Raw genomic sequence first — 13,594 nt, 5'->3', positions numbered from 1 at the left:
TTTCAGCGCTGGGGTGATAAAATCCCTGAATCTTCCTCCTGACAATAGCCTGGCTGCTGGCTGTTGGACCAGCTGAGGTTTTCGGACCATTTTCAAAGGTAGCCCCACCATGAAATGCATTTCAATAATCTAACCTGGGTGAGCCAGCATGGCGTAGTGGTTAAGAGCGGCAAATATTTAAGATGTCTTTTGCGTGGGTTTTACACAGTATACATGTACGCACACGTACACACACACACGCACACACTGATGGGGGGGGCAGTTTCTGCCCACTGTTCAGGAATCAAATAAGCCCATTCATTGCGATCCAAATGTGAATTAAGTCCTGCATCCTTCTTTGTAGTTCCGGGAGAACTCCAGGCCCCATCTCTGGTAACTGTTTTCTCTTGACACAACGTGTGAAATTCATTTCACTATGCTGCCACCAGATATTTATGGATAATCTCTTCACTGTGGGTCTGTTTGTGGGCATGTGCCCACAGTGAGGGGAGGCACAGGGCATTCTCACCATGTTTCCCATTTTTCATTTATCTAGGCAGGACCAGAACTTGGACGTGCAAAAGCCAAGGCTTGCTGCCACCATGACTTCCGGTAAGTGGGATTTCTGTCTTTGTCTGCTTGCCCTTCCCCTGCAAGAAACATCTCAGAGATGTGTCAGGCATCCTTAAAACCAATTTGGACCAACACTTATCCTCCTAAGAGAAGAGTCATATTTGACTAGATGCCCATCAATTTCACCTTTAAGAGACACTGGGGCTGGGGTCTGTGAATAAAAAGAGAAATAGGAGGCATTGACTTGGGTTTCTCTCCCTTTTGATCCCCTCCAACTTCTACTTTTGAAGTTCTAGATTTGCTGTGTTCCAAGGAGAAAATCTATCAACCGGAACATTGACCTGAAAAAAAAAATAGCAAATGCCTTTTTGTTTTTTTGTTATTTGCTTCTACGCTTAGCTTCTTGATAATACCATCCATGTGGTCTTTGAGTGGAACTAATTGTGCAATCCAAAGCAGTTACACTCTTCTAAATCCATTGAAGCCAATGGGCTTGAAAGGTGTAACGCTGCTTAGGATTGTCTTGTAAGTGCTGGAGATTTTTGAGTTACCATTTGAGGGGGGAAACCCCAAGCTATTATCCCTGGCCTTAGCCTTTTTCTTCAGTTGAGACTTCAGTTGTAGCCACAACCCCACACAACTGCCTTTGCCCTTTTAAAAAATCTGGGAAGATCACCCAGCATCATGTCAATAAAATGATTTTATCATATGTTATGTTCAAGCACAGAAATGGTTGTGCTTCTAGTGTATCTCCCACACACACACACACACACCAGGTAATTGGGAGATCTTAAAAACAGATTATTTTCATCTTGTACTTGGATCTTGTGTCTTCTTTCTCCACTGAGTTGGAATTGCTTGGAAATCTTATTCTGCTTTCGGTTGCAGTGTGAAAACACCATGCCGATGATAGTTTCTGTTATTCTTCCAGAACCCGAAGACATTGACGTGGGAAACGCTGTGGTGAATGGATTAATCTCAAGCAGCAATGGACAAGAGAGAGGTGTGTTGAATAGCCGTGGGATCATTATCTCTGTGACCCTTCCCCATACTGACAGTTAGAATACTGCTGTTTTTGACTTGCAAGCTTCAGTCAGGTGGAAAAGTTAATTTGCAAAGCAGGTAAATTAATATGAAATCTTTCTGTTCTGCAGAAGGAATGCAGTTCAGATCAAATTTCAAGGGCACAAAAACAGGCACCGATGGCATGAAGTTGATTAGACCAAGTTCTCTTCCTATTTCCCTCAAAATTTGGCACAGCAAAGGGTAGGGTTGCCAGGTTTCTCTTCGCCACTGGTGGGAGATTTTTGGGGAAGAGCTTGAGGGGGGTGGGGTTTGGGAAGGGAAGGGACTTCAATGCCATAGAGTCCAGCGGCCAAAGCTCCCATTTTTCTCCAGGCGAACTGATCTCTATCGGCTGTTGTAACAGCAGGAGATCTCCAGCTAGTAACTGGAGGTTGGCAACCCTAGCAAAGAGCCCATCGCAGACAACTCGCTAAACTTGCTCCAAGCCAGTCAGAAACTTGTCAGAGTTAGTCAGAGGTGCCTGAAATGCCCCTCCCATGTCTGGAACGAGGTCTGTCTCATCCTAGACAGCATCTAGTACTACAGTATGGGAGGCTGAACTGGAGCCCACAGGCAGTTGGGTTGGCTGATTGGCTTGCTTTAGTTAATAGTTAAGCATGTTTGAAGCGGTGACATGTCATAAAACACAAAAGCAATCCCATTTAAAATCCCATTTTGCTACCTGCAGTTCACAACAGCAACCTTAGTCATTGTCTTCTGTTAGATGGTGAAGACTAGTTTGTTTCCTTTTGATTTTGCATGCCTTTCCTGACTGTCAGAGGTTGCCTCACGCTCCCTGCGTGTTTCCGTGCACTTTTGCCCACGTTTTCCAGATTTTGCCTAAAACAGCATCAGGAAAACACGGGCAAAATGTGCGGGGAGTGCGAGGCATGCATAATGAAAAGGCAGGCATAATCAAAAGGGAAAGGCGTGCATAATCAAAAGGAAGCCCGAAGCAGTCAGTGGGGGTGACTATGAGGGAAACAGCCCTGCATAAATGGCCTATGAGTTACAACTTCTTAAGTCATGTGGGGTGGGGCTGGGGGGCTTGTAACACATCCTGCCTCATCTAGACTAAAATTTTAGCCAGCATTGTTTATAAAATACCATTGCAGCAGGTGCTGCGTTCTCTGAAATGCACATTGGCAGCCAAGAACTAATTGTTCCAGACAGCAGTGCTGCTTTCTCCATAATATGCACATAGTGAATCGGAGGCAACAGAAGACTTTATTCTGTAGTGATTGTATCTCTCCCCTCTGAGCTGCTGTTGCCGATGAAATTTCTGATTGTTCTCAGCTGCCAAGTTGTCGACGCAGTTAGGAGAGTTTGTGGCATGTTTATTCCCGCCCTTATGTTCTTCACCTCTGGATGCACCATCTTCTGTACTTTTATGTTTGCAGTGAATGATGTCCCTTTATGTTCACGCTCTGTTTCTGCTGTTAAAATAATCCCTGTGAAGAAAGTGAAAAGTTCTCCTGGTCTAGTGTTGCCGACAGGTATTTCTTTTTTCCCCAAAATGTTCTTATCAAGCTTTGGCTGTTCATCTACTTGTTGCTAGAATCGTTTCCCTTCGTCTTGTCTCCCTCGCTTTGTAGTCCTACAGATTTCATACTAGAGGCCCATGTTACATTTAAAGGAGAGCACTTTGCGGTATTTTGTTTTCTAAAGTCCTGGACCCAATCTTGGCAGTGTTTTCATTCGTAACAAAAATAAAAATGAAGACAATTTGTTCCTATGCAGCTTGACTTGGTGGATCCATAACCAAAGCTGTGCCTATAACTGGTTTTGCAGAGGTCACTGCTGGCCAATTCTTTCTTCCAGAACCTTGCTGAGGGGTTTTTGCTCCTGTTTGTAAGGGAACTCTTGGGGGGGGGGGTTAAAACAACAGGCTCTGGACAAGACTCACCCCTCGGTGCATAGAAATGGCGTGATGGGGAATGCATACATGTAATCCTCTGCTGGAGCTTTTAGATGTAGGGACTGGCTGCTCCAGAAATCTGTCTCCAAGGCCGGTGTCTGGCGTTGTGCGCTCCTCCTTGGCGCCGGCGCCTTTTAGAGATGCTGCATGAGATTCTCACAGTTCACAGTGGTTGGCCACAAGCCTATAAAGCAGGGGTGTTGAACTCAATTGTTACGAGGGCCGGATATGACATGGCGTATCTTGTGAAAAAGGAAAGGAGGCATTCCTGGGCCGAAAGGGCTCTGGAGGCTGCCTAAAGGCAGCCCCTCCTCTGGCCTTGTGCCGGAACACCCCCGGGAGGCCTGCATTGGAAAGACGGTGTCTGGGCCTTGCCACCAGTGTGTGTGCCATGCTGGGCAGTATAAGTGGCACAGGCACTGGTGCAGGGGGCATGGCTGGCGCAGCCCCTTCCTGGCCTCCAAAGGACTTTTGTCCTTTCGGGCCAAGAATGTGCTGTAAAGACCCTTCAGAAGATGGGACATTAGTCAATAGATCAGAAGAATTATAAAAGCTGGATGATACTTGTCATATAGAACTCTCATCCGTGGTACCAGACTTCTGTCAGTTCCTGTTCTGCTCTGTTTCCCTTTTTGTACTTGTATTGACTGAGTTTGAAAATTTGATTCATACATATCCATAAATAACCTCATTGCTTTTTAAAGCTTGGAATCCAATTTACCTCAGCATCTGGAATCTAATTTACCTCAGCTAATTTACCTCAACATCCATTTGCTCCAAGGCAGCTATGCTAAAATGATGGCAACATCTTGCTCTAACGTTGCATGGTTTGACATTTCTCTCAACTTGTCTGCTATACATTATGTATTTTTCTGTAGACCTGGACCCCGCTAAAGTCTGTGCTGGGAAGGGGGCTGTGACTCTACGGGCATCTCTGACCCATGAGGAAAATCCTGTTACTAGCCCAACATGTCCACCGGTGATCCAGCAGTCCGAAAGTAAGTCCAGCGCTGGATACCAGCCGTAAAATGCACAAAGGTCTTACCTCTTGAGAGATTGCCTGAATGCCCAACTGATTGTGCTTTAACCCTCTTTCCCTTCAGTTAAAGCGTTTGTTTTCTTGCAAAATGTATTCCTAAACTAAATTTAAGATTTTTGTTTTCTTGAAATCAGCACATTTGAAAGCATGGATTTTAAAATTCTGATTTAAAATAAATAAATAATAAATTGTAGATAAATAAATAAATTGTAGTGAGCTAGTTGGTATGACCTGAAAGATTGAGCTTTGACAATGGAATGTGAAAGAGGGGGGGAATTGGTGGCACAAGGCAAGTTTATTCTTTTATGCTTGACTGTTTCCCTCGCCGTCACCCCTCCGATGACTTCAGGTCTTTGTGTTGATTATGCAGGCTGTTTCCGACCATCAGAAGTCACCTCACAATCCCCCTGAGTTTCCCTGCATTTTGCCCACATTTTCAAATTTGAGATAAAACAGGTCTCTGAAAACGCGGGGAAATGCAGGGGGAGAGCGAGACAATCTCTGATGGTCGGAAACGGCATGCATAATCAACACAAAGACCCGAACTCGTTGGAGGGGTGATGGCGAGGGAAACAGCCATGCATAAAAGACCTTTCACTGACGTAATGACCCTTCCCAGACTATTTCCACTGGTTAAAGGTAAAGGTCCCCTGTGCAAGCACCGAGTCATTCCTGACCCACAGGGTGACGTCACATCCCGACGTTTACTAGGCAGACTTTGTTTATGGGGTGGTTTGCCAGTGCCTTCCCCAGTCGTCTTCCCTTTACCCCCAGCAAGCCGGGTACTAATTTTACCACTGGTTAGAAACCCATATATTTAGATGAGTTTTCTCATTTGCAAGGTGTAATGCCTTAGACTCAGCCGAGATACATGGGAGATACAATAAAAGTATCGCAGAAGAACGCAAATGCCCATTTTGTCTGGAGCAAGTGGACTCTCTAGCCTGCATTGTTTTAGCATGTTCACTAAATAATAATATTGCATGAAATAAATATATCACTCCCGGGATAAAAGGGGTAATGACACTTTCTGAGAAGCAAATACTTCGTTATCCGCTGTCAAGTAGATCGGTGAATTGCGTGAGAGATGTGGCAACTTTTCTCTTTATAGCATCAAGAAAAAACTAATCTTCACTTCCCCCTTTTTTGAAGTGTGAAATGGCAGATGAATAGCCAATGGCTGTTAAATCTAGGGAAAATAATAGTGCAGATTTGCATCAGAATTTGAATAGTCTGGCAAAATCTGCATTTTAGAAGTTCAGAATGTGCTGTTTTAGATTTGAATGTGAAGTCACTGATTTGGGAAACTCATCAGATTTCAAAATAGAATCTTGATTCAGCTTAATCTAAAAGTAGAAATGAATTCCAGCCTTCTGCAGCTGCGTGTGTACCTTCACTGTGCTGTGCCCATATTGGGGACAAAGCATATTTTGCCTGGAGGTGGTTGTATTTTCGCACCGCAATGGCATTTTGTTGTGGTCCATGGAAATGGAACAGGATCCCAAGTTGACATCCCCGTCACAGAACTTTGCTGCCCTTTAAATAGCAGCTGTATAATTATAGGAGACCAGCAATGGCCAACAACCTAATTGGGTCATGGGTGTTGAGCAGAGACCAAAGAGGAAAAGAGGTCTCACACTCTCTGTGGCATTCCTGCATCAGTTGTTTTGTAGGAGGCGCCAGAGAGACAAAAGGAAGTAGTTCTTCACGCAACACACAGGTAACTTACAGAAGCCACTGCCACAGATGTGATAGCCACTGGCTTAGATGACTTTAAGAAAGGAGTTAGCAAATTCATGGAGGGTAGAATCTGACGGCAGCTGTTACCTAGCATCAGCAAATTGAACCTCCATATGCATCTCTTAATTCCAGTTGTGGGGAAGCAGATGACAGTGAAAGTGTTGCTTTCTCACTGTTGTTGTTGTTGTTGTTGTTGCTGTTCTTCTTCTTCTTATTATTATTATTATTATTGACAAATGTCTCCCCATCCAACAGTGTTGGAAACTTGATGTTCTCAACGATCCTTTGGTTTGGTCCAGCAGGACTTCTCTTCTTATGCATAATTAATCAAACCCAGTAAGAGAGCCAGCATGGTGTAGTGGTTAAGAGCAGCAGACTCTTAATCGGGAGAACCGGGTTGGTTTCCCCACTCCTCCACATGAAGCCTGCTTGGTGCCCTTGGGCTAGTCACACCTCTCTCCGAACGCTCTCAGCCCCACCTACCTCACAAGGTGTCTGTTGTGGCGAGAGGAAGGGATTGTGATTGGAAACCAATCTGAGACTCCTTAAAGGTAGAGAAAAGCAGGGTATAAAAACCAACTCTTCTTTTTCTTCTTCTTTCTTTTTGTATCCCAGTAGGACCGTTTAAACAGGCATTGTTTATGATGGGTTTTTCCACCTCTGCCAGCATGTAGCAACATACCATTTTAGATTTCCTGCTAGCATCTGGAATCTGAATTCTGCTTCTGCCCACCCCAGTACGGACAAAGCTAGAGGATCCTGTAACATGCCATGCAGATCCTGTCACACTGAAATGAAATAGCTCTGACAGAGTTGGAAGACTTGTGTATAAAACTAGGCAAATGTCTTGCCAGCATGGTGTGGTGGTTAAGAGTAGTGGGCTCTAATCCGGTGAACTAGGTTGGTCTCCCCACTCCTCCACATGTAGCCTGCTGGGTGACCTTGGGCTGGTCACAGTTCTCTCCAAACTCTCTCAGCCCTGCCTACCTCACAGGGTGTCTGTTGTGGGGAGAGGAAGGGAAGGAGATCGTAAGCTGGTTTGATTCTCCTTAAAAGGTAGAGAAAGTTGGCATGTAAAAACCAACCTTCTTCTTCTTCTTCTTCTTCTTCTTCTTCTTCTTCTTCTTCTTCTTCTTCTTCTTCTTCTTCTTCTTCTTCTTCTTCTTCTTCTTCTTCTTCTTCTTCTTGACAAATGTCTCTGTTACTCCCCAAACAACACCCCATTTTGAACCTTCCCCCCTTCCTTCCTACTCTCTGTTTCCCTTCGGTTCTCAGCTTCCGCCCTGCGTGGCCCCTCCCAGTCCTGCCACCAGCCGGTCTGTTTTTCTGCCGGGGCTTTCCAAAACACTTCAGCAACGTGAACGGCAAACACGCCGTTACTATGGCATGAGCTCACGAACACTTGTGCTGACTGTTCCCGTCGCACCGGTGAAAGTGCATTGCTAAGCAAAGAAAAAATGTCTTTAAAGATAGATCTGCACGGGGCTGGAAATAAACGGCACCAGAACGGGGTGCAGGAGAGGGAGAGCGATGAATTTGGATCGGCTTGAAGCCCCTTGCTGCGCTGCAGCGGCACAGTTTGTTCCCCGCCGTCCAACAGGATCTCTGTTTTTTTGGTGGTTTCCAGTATTAGATTCTTCCCACTATGTCAGTATGACCTACATGTAAATAGCACACACTTTCCTGCAGAGCCCTATAAAGATGACACACGTCCTGCCGCCACTTCTAAATCTGTTAGTTTGTGGCTCTCTTCGCCATCTCCCCCGGCAGGGTTAATAAGGACAGACCTATTTTCCCCCTCCCAGCCAACATCACCACGTAAATATTGAGGTCCTTCACTCTTTGACATTTGGGCCCCGTACGGAGAGCTCTGGCTGCCATTTCTACTCGGGAATAAAATGTCAATGGACAATTGTTTCTTCATCACCCTGAATGAATTGCCTTGTGTTTACAAAGGTCAGGATCTGTAAAGGAATCATGTTTAAAGGCCCGTTTCTATGGTAATTAGGCAGCCCCGGCCAAAAGTATTTCATGCACAAGACGAAACAGACAGTTTCTGAACTCGGATTGGTACGTGCTCTCTCCTGATGTCGCTGGCTTTGGGGATTTCATTTTCTATTCCCTCCAATGCAGGAGAGACGGGTCAGGTGTAGAACCAGGAAAAGCACAAACAGGTATTTGCCAAAGGCTTCATTCTTTCCTTATGTCCTTGATGGGCCTTTTGGCTGCATAAGCCAATTGTAACCCTACCCACTAGGACTCCAACCTCCAGCTTTCACCACAGTGGTCTGAAATTCTTCATTTTGCAGGTGACTGGAGGTTATCACCTAACGTTGACTCCAATGGGGATGCACCACCTTCAGCTCTGGCTTCAAAGGGTTATCGCAGCGTGCGGCCAAGCATCCCCTCTGAGACCAAACCACAGGTAAGCACCTTTCGAAAAGTGTGCATGCATTGAAAGATCGCTCAAGTCAGAGCACTGAAAAAATCAAGAGACCCTTGACCCCTTATCACGCTTGGGGAAGCTACTGCTCTGCAACGTGGCAGGGGGGATAATAACCTGGTGCCTGTTAAGGCGAAGAGGAGGATTTAACCAGTTTCCCATCTGTAAAGCATGAACAGCTATTCCTCATCTCGTAGGTGAATGTCGGGAACAGTAGGGAGATTGCAAACAAATAATATTGGAAGTTTTTAAACAGAGGCTGGATGGCCATCTGTCAGCAATGCTGATTCTGTGAACTGAGGCAGATCATGAGAGAGAGGGCAGGAAGGGTTGCGTCAGTGTTTGGCTCTCGTGGCCCCTTTCTTTTTATAAAATTAACCAGAATGAGGATTTGTCAATAAGATGCTGTTAAGATGGCATCTGCTTCCCCAAAATGTAGTTTCTTGTCTCCTGCCCCCCAAAAGAGAGAAAAATTGTATCTTTCTCTGGGTTCCGCAAATTATTTTATGGCTTATCTTGTTCTCAAGGATGGATTAATTTAGAGCACTGTTAACACCTCAGAATTTCCAAAGGAAATAGTACTTGTTGAGGAGCCCTTATCCAGATGGCTTGGGACCAGAAGTGGTCTGTATTTTGGGTCTTTCCATATATTGGAATATTTTGGAATTTTTGCCTATTCATAATGAGATGTCTTGGGGGTGGGACCCAAATTCATTTATGCTTTATATGCACTTTATATGCATACCCTGAATGTAATTTTAAACAATATTTTTAATAATTTTGTGTGCATTGAACCATCAGAAAGCAAAGGTATCACTGTCTCGCCAGAATACCTGTATCAGCTGTTAAACAAGAGCAACAACAAATTAACTAGCAGTGGCCGGCTTCAATCTCCACCTATGATGCAGTGAACGCCACATTTTATTTTTTTAGGTGAATGGAAACATGGAAAGCCGGCAGCACGGCTCTGCCTGCATGCCGGCTTGGAGGGTCTGGTTTTGGATCAGTCCTGGTATGGGATGTCCAGATAAGGGATACTCTACCTGTAGAATGTTTTTGTATATATCCACTTTTCTCCTTGATCGGGGACCCAAAGTTGCTTTTCACATCATTTCCCCCTCCTCCACTTAATCCTTACAACAGCAACCTTGTGAGGTAGGCTGGGCTGAGAGATTGTGATAGGCTCAGGGTCACTTCTGTGTCACTTCAAACCTAGTCTAAGGCTGATGCTCTAACCACTACCCCACCCCAACATGTTGCAGAATGTCTTACACTTTGGATTTGTTATGGTATTTTGAATGTCTTAATATGACAGCTATGGCAAATGTTGGCTGATGTCTCAGTAACAGCCATTTCACTTCTAAAAATCTTGCAGACATACTTGGTTTATGTGGTAGAAGAAAATTAAGAATTATGCTAAAAATGTGCATGTTTTTTAACAGGATTTTCTCTTGCCACCTGTATAAAGAAATTTTAATCCTCGTGACTTTATTCACAGCCAGTGAAATGAATATGTTTGTGTAGGGTGCGTGAATGTGTGTGTGAGATGCTAGTAATTTTTTTTTTGTTCTAGCAGTTAATTACTGACAGAAATAGAAGCGATGCAATGAAATTTCAGGTTTATGTAATTGTGTCTTTTTATTAGACCACAAAACAGTGTTCTGTGCAAATGGGTTTGTTATTCACTGCAGGGAACTTGAACAATAGCGGCCTTTCATTCGGCTTTGGTAGAATCAGAGCTTTGGTATCAGTAAGTTTCATTGTAAAGACCATTTCTAAGGGGAAAGATCCCATAAAAGATGTGCATCACTGTAATGTTGAGAAGATGTATTCCACAAAGCAACAGGACTCGAAGAGGTATCATTGGCCTTTACATAACCGTGGCTTTTGTAGGACTTCTTCAGCAGGCACCTCAATACCTCTGGGTTTTCCATACAGACTTAACACAAGTACCGCAGGTTGTTGACAACAATCCTGAATAAGAACCTGAGCTGAAAACAAATCCCGCTGTCCAGATTTCCTGGGAGGGGCTGCAGGTTCTCAAAAGTAGGTTGTGACTCTCTCAAAGGCAGGTGGCAGGAGGAACTGGAAACCGAAAGTTCTAGCAGGCTCAGTAGCAAATTTGGGCATGCCTCCGTGTCATTTGCATAATAGCCATGAAGTATAGACTGATCCTCAGTAATTCTATGCCTTTATAAATATTAAAAAATAAAATGTAAATGTGTCCAGTGAGAACAGACGTGAGGTTCCTGCATTTTATATTGTGGAAAAGGAAACTCACATCCTGTTACTTTGCAAATGGGTCCTGACAGGCACAATAAATTTAGAAGTAGATCCTTTCTCAAAAGGTTTGAGAACCCCCGCTGAAGATTGCAGAGTTCAGTCCTGACATTCATCTCTAGTAAAAACCCTTCTTGGTTCACTGGGAAATTTTGGTGCTTTTGTGGTCGGTTGGTCAAGTTTTACAAAACATAGGATTCTTTCAGGCCTCGTCCTGTTTTACTCCACAGTACCTCCTGTCGATTTCAGTGTGACGAACTTTCACACTGAAATAAAAGCCAGGTTTGTAGCCAACAAATACGGCATGCCAAAGAGGTGTATTGTCTTTTTAAGAAATATATATTTTTATTGAATATATGGGTTAATATCCCTTAACTTGGGGCCAGAAGTGGTCTGTATTTAGGATCTTTTGGTATTTTGGAATATTTTGGAATTTTTACATATGCATGAACACATGAAGCTGCATTATACTGAATTAGATCCTTGGTCCGTCAAAGTTAGTATTGTCTACTCAGACTGGCAGTGGCTCTCCAGGGTCTCAGGCGGAGGTCTTTCACATCACCTACTTGCCTGGTCCCTTTAACTGGAGTTGCCGGGGATTAAATCTGGGACCTTCTGCATGCCAAGCAGAGGCTCTATATAATGAAGAAGAAGAAGAAGAAGAAGAGATGGTTTTTATATGCCAGATTTCTCTACCACTTAAGGTAGAATCAAATAGGCTTACAATCCCCCAAAATAATGCTCTACATAATGAGATATCTTGGGGATAGGACCAAAGTCTAAACACGAAATTCATTTATGTTTTATATATACTTTATACGCATAGCCTGAATATAATTTTAAACAACATTTTAAATAATTTTGTGTAAATTGAACCATGAATGGCACTCCTGAGGGCCTTTGAGTAACGCCTGCATGCCAGCTCAAAAGGTCCGGTTTTCAGATCAGTCCGCATCAGTCCGCATCCGAAAGCCAGACCTTTTGAGCCAAAACAAAAGATAAAGAGTTATGAATACAAAAAGGAAAAATAGATTAATAAGGTCTGATGTAGAACTCTTGAGGCCATAACATTCATTAAAACATCTAATAGTTTAACCAATAAACAAGAGTTAGCCAACCCTTTATCTTCTATGCAATACATAGTAGTAAAACATTATATGTCAGTGAAATTGCAGTAGTTCTCGAGAGTCCAAGAGGTGTATTGTCAAATGTCAAATGTCAAACTCCTCATGGAAATATCTGGAAATGTTTCAGACGTGGACAGAAGTGAGTGTATTGTGCTAGATGCCGTATTAAACTTTCGTTTCTTGCTGTTAACCCTAATCTAATGACCAACTCAATTTTTTTCCCTTTCCCCCCTTTTTTTGTCCCTTTAACCAAACAGACTCCTTCCCACCCCACTCCTCCCAAAGAGGAGAGCTTTGCTTGGCACCCGCGCACCAACACCAAAATAACCCACCTGCAGCCTGTGCCAATCATGGACTGTGTATACCTCAACGCCCCTAAATCGTCTTCCCCCAACATTGGGGGCAGGCGCAATTTTTCTTCTTCACCTAAGCCCTTCATCGCAGCACCTCACAAATCCGTGGGTTCGATCCACACGGGCAGGGTGCATGCTGGGGAACCGCTTGAGGGGAGCAGCTCCTTGTTACCAGACACATCCCCTGAGTACCAAAACAAACCGGAGGCAGAGCCTCGTAGTGGAGTTGGACTGAAATCCAACCGGGAATCTGGAGCAGAGAAAAAGGTCAGCAGTCTATATGTAGCTTGTTTATCTAACAGCACTGGCTTGGCTGCATCTGAAAATCCCACTGCCTGTGCACATGACCAAACAGAAGGTGCCCGATTTGGAGCCGCGGTCACGGCGGCACCAACCGCCAGCTACGTTTCCTCTGCAACAGATACCGGAGAGCCTCTTCCTCCTCCTTCTCCTCCTCCTCCTCCCGTCCCTCCCAGGCCATTCTTTAACATTGTTCTCAGTGGAGATGCAGTTAGTTGTGGCGAGAGCCATCCTTCCGGGACCCCCCCGGCTGTTGAGGACACACAGATAGAGCCCCCACGTACCAGTGGCAGTGAAGGCAAGATGAGGAAAGACTCGTACGTTACTCAGCACCACCTGCGTGGATGTGGAAGGGTACCTGATTTTCTTCATAACCTTGTTTTGTTTTGTTTTCTTTCCACCAGGCTGATGGTTTTACTGTGACTTGCTCTATCGATGCATTAACCCCTCCGTACTTTTCTCATAATAGCTCCAGCTTGGATGTGTTCTGAGATCTTGGCCACTATTCTGTTTAACAATCTGCCATCTACTCCTGTGAGGTTTTGTGTGTGTGTGTGTGTGAGAAAGAGAGAGAGAGAGAGAGAGAGAGAGAGAAGCTATTGGAAGAGGAGGGATGAGATCTTATGTAAATATTCCTGTTTTGTGTGTGTGTGTGTGTGTGTGTGTGTTAAGAGCCATCGACTCGCTTCCGACTTGTGGTGACCCTACATGAAACCAGCATCCGGTGCTAAGCTGTCTTTGAGGGGGCATCAGAATGCATGATTTAAATTTGGAAGG

The 13,594-nt window shown here is 44.4% G+C and overlaps 1 protein-coding gene across 1 annotated transcript in view; it reads left to right on the top strand.

Annotated features, from left to right (window-relative positions):
- The first annotated feature begins 562 nt into the window (after positions 1 to 562).
- Positions 563 to 13,594, top strand: part of SORBS1 (sorbin and SH3 domain containing 1) — an 88,142-nt gene continuing 75,110 nt past the window's right edge. Inside the window, exons 1-4 of the mRNA XM_056849463.1 lie at positions 563 to 591; positions 1,484 to 1,555; positions 4,414 to 4,533; positions 8,624 to 8,739. Coding sequence (XP_056705441.1) covers positions 582 to 591; positions 1,484 to 1,555; positions 4,414 to 4,533; positions 8,624 to 8,739 — 318 coding nt within the window. The 5' untranslated portion in view covers positions 563 to 581. The remainder of the gene's footprint in view (positions 592 to 1,483; positions 1,556 to 4,413; positions 4,534 to 8,623; positions 8,740 to 13,594) is intronic.

The sequence above is a fragment of the Euleptes europaea genome, chromosome 5 (genome assembly GCF_029931775.1).
Source record: "Euleptes europaea isolate rEulEur1 chromosome 5, rEulEur1.hap1, whole genome shotgun sequence".
Taxonomy (NCBI): domain Eukaryota; kingdom Metazoa; phylum Chordata; class Lepidosauria; order Squamata; family Sphaerodactylidae; genus Euleptes; species Euleptes europaea.
This window is presented reverse-complemented; position numbering and strand designations above follow the sequence as displayed.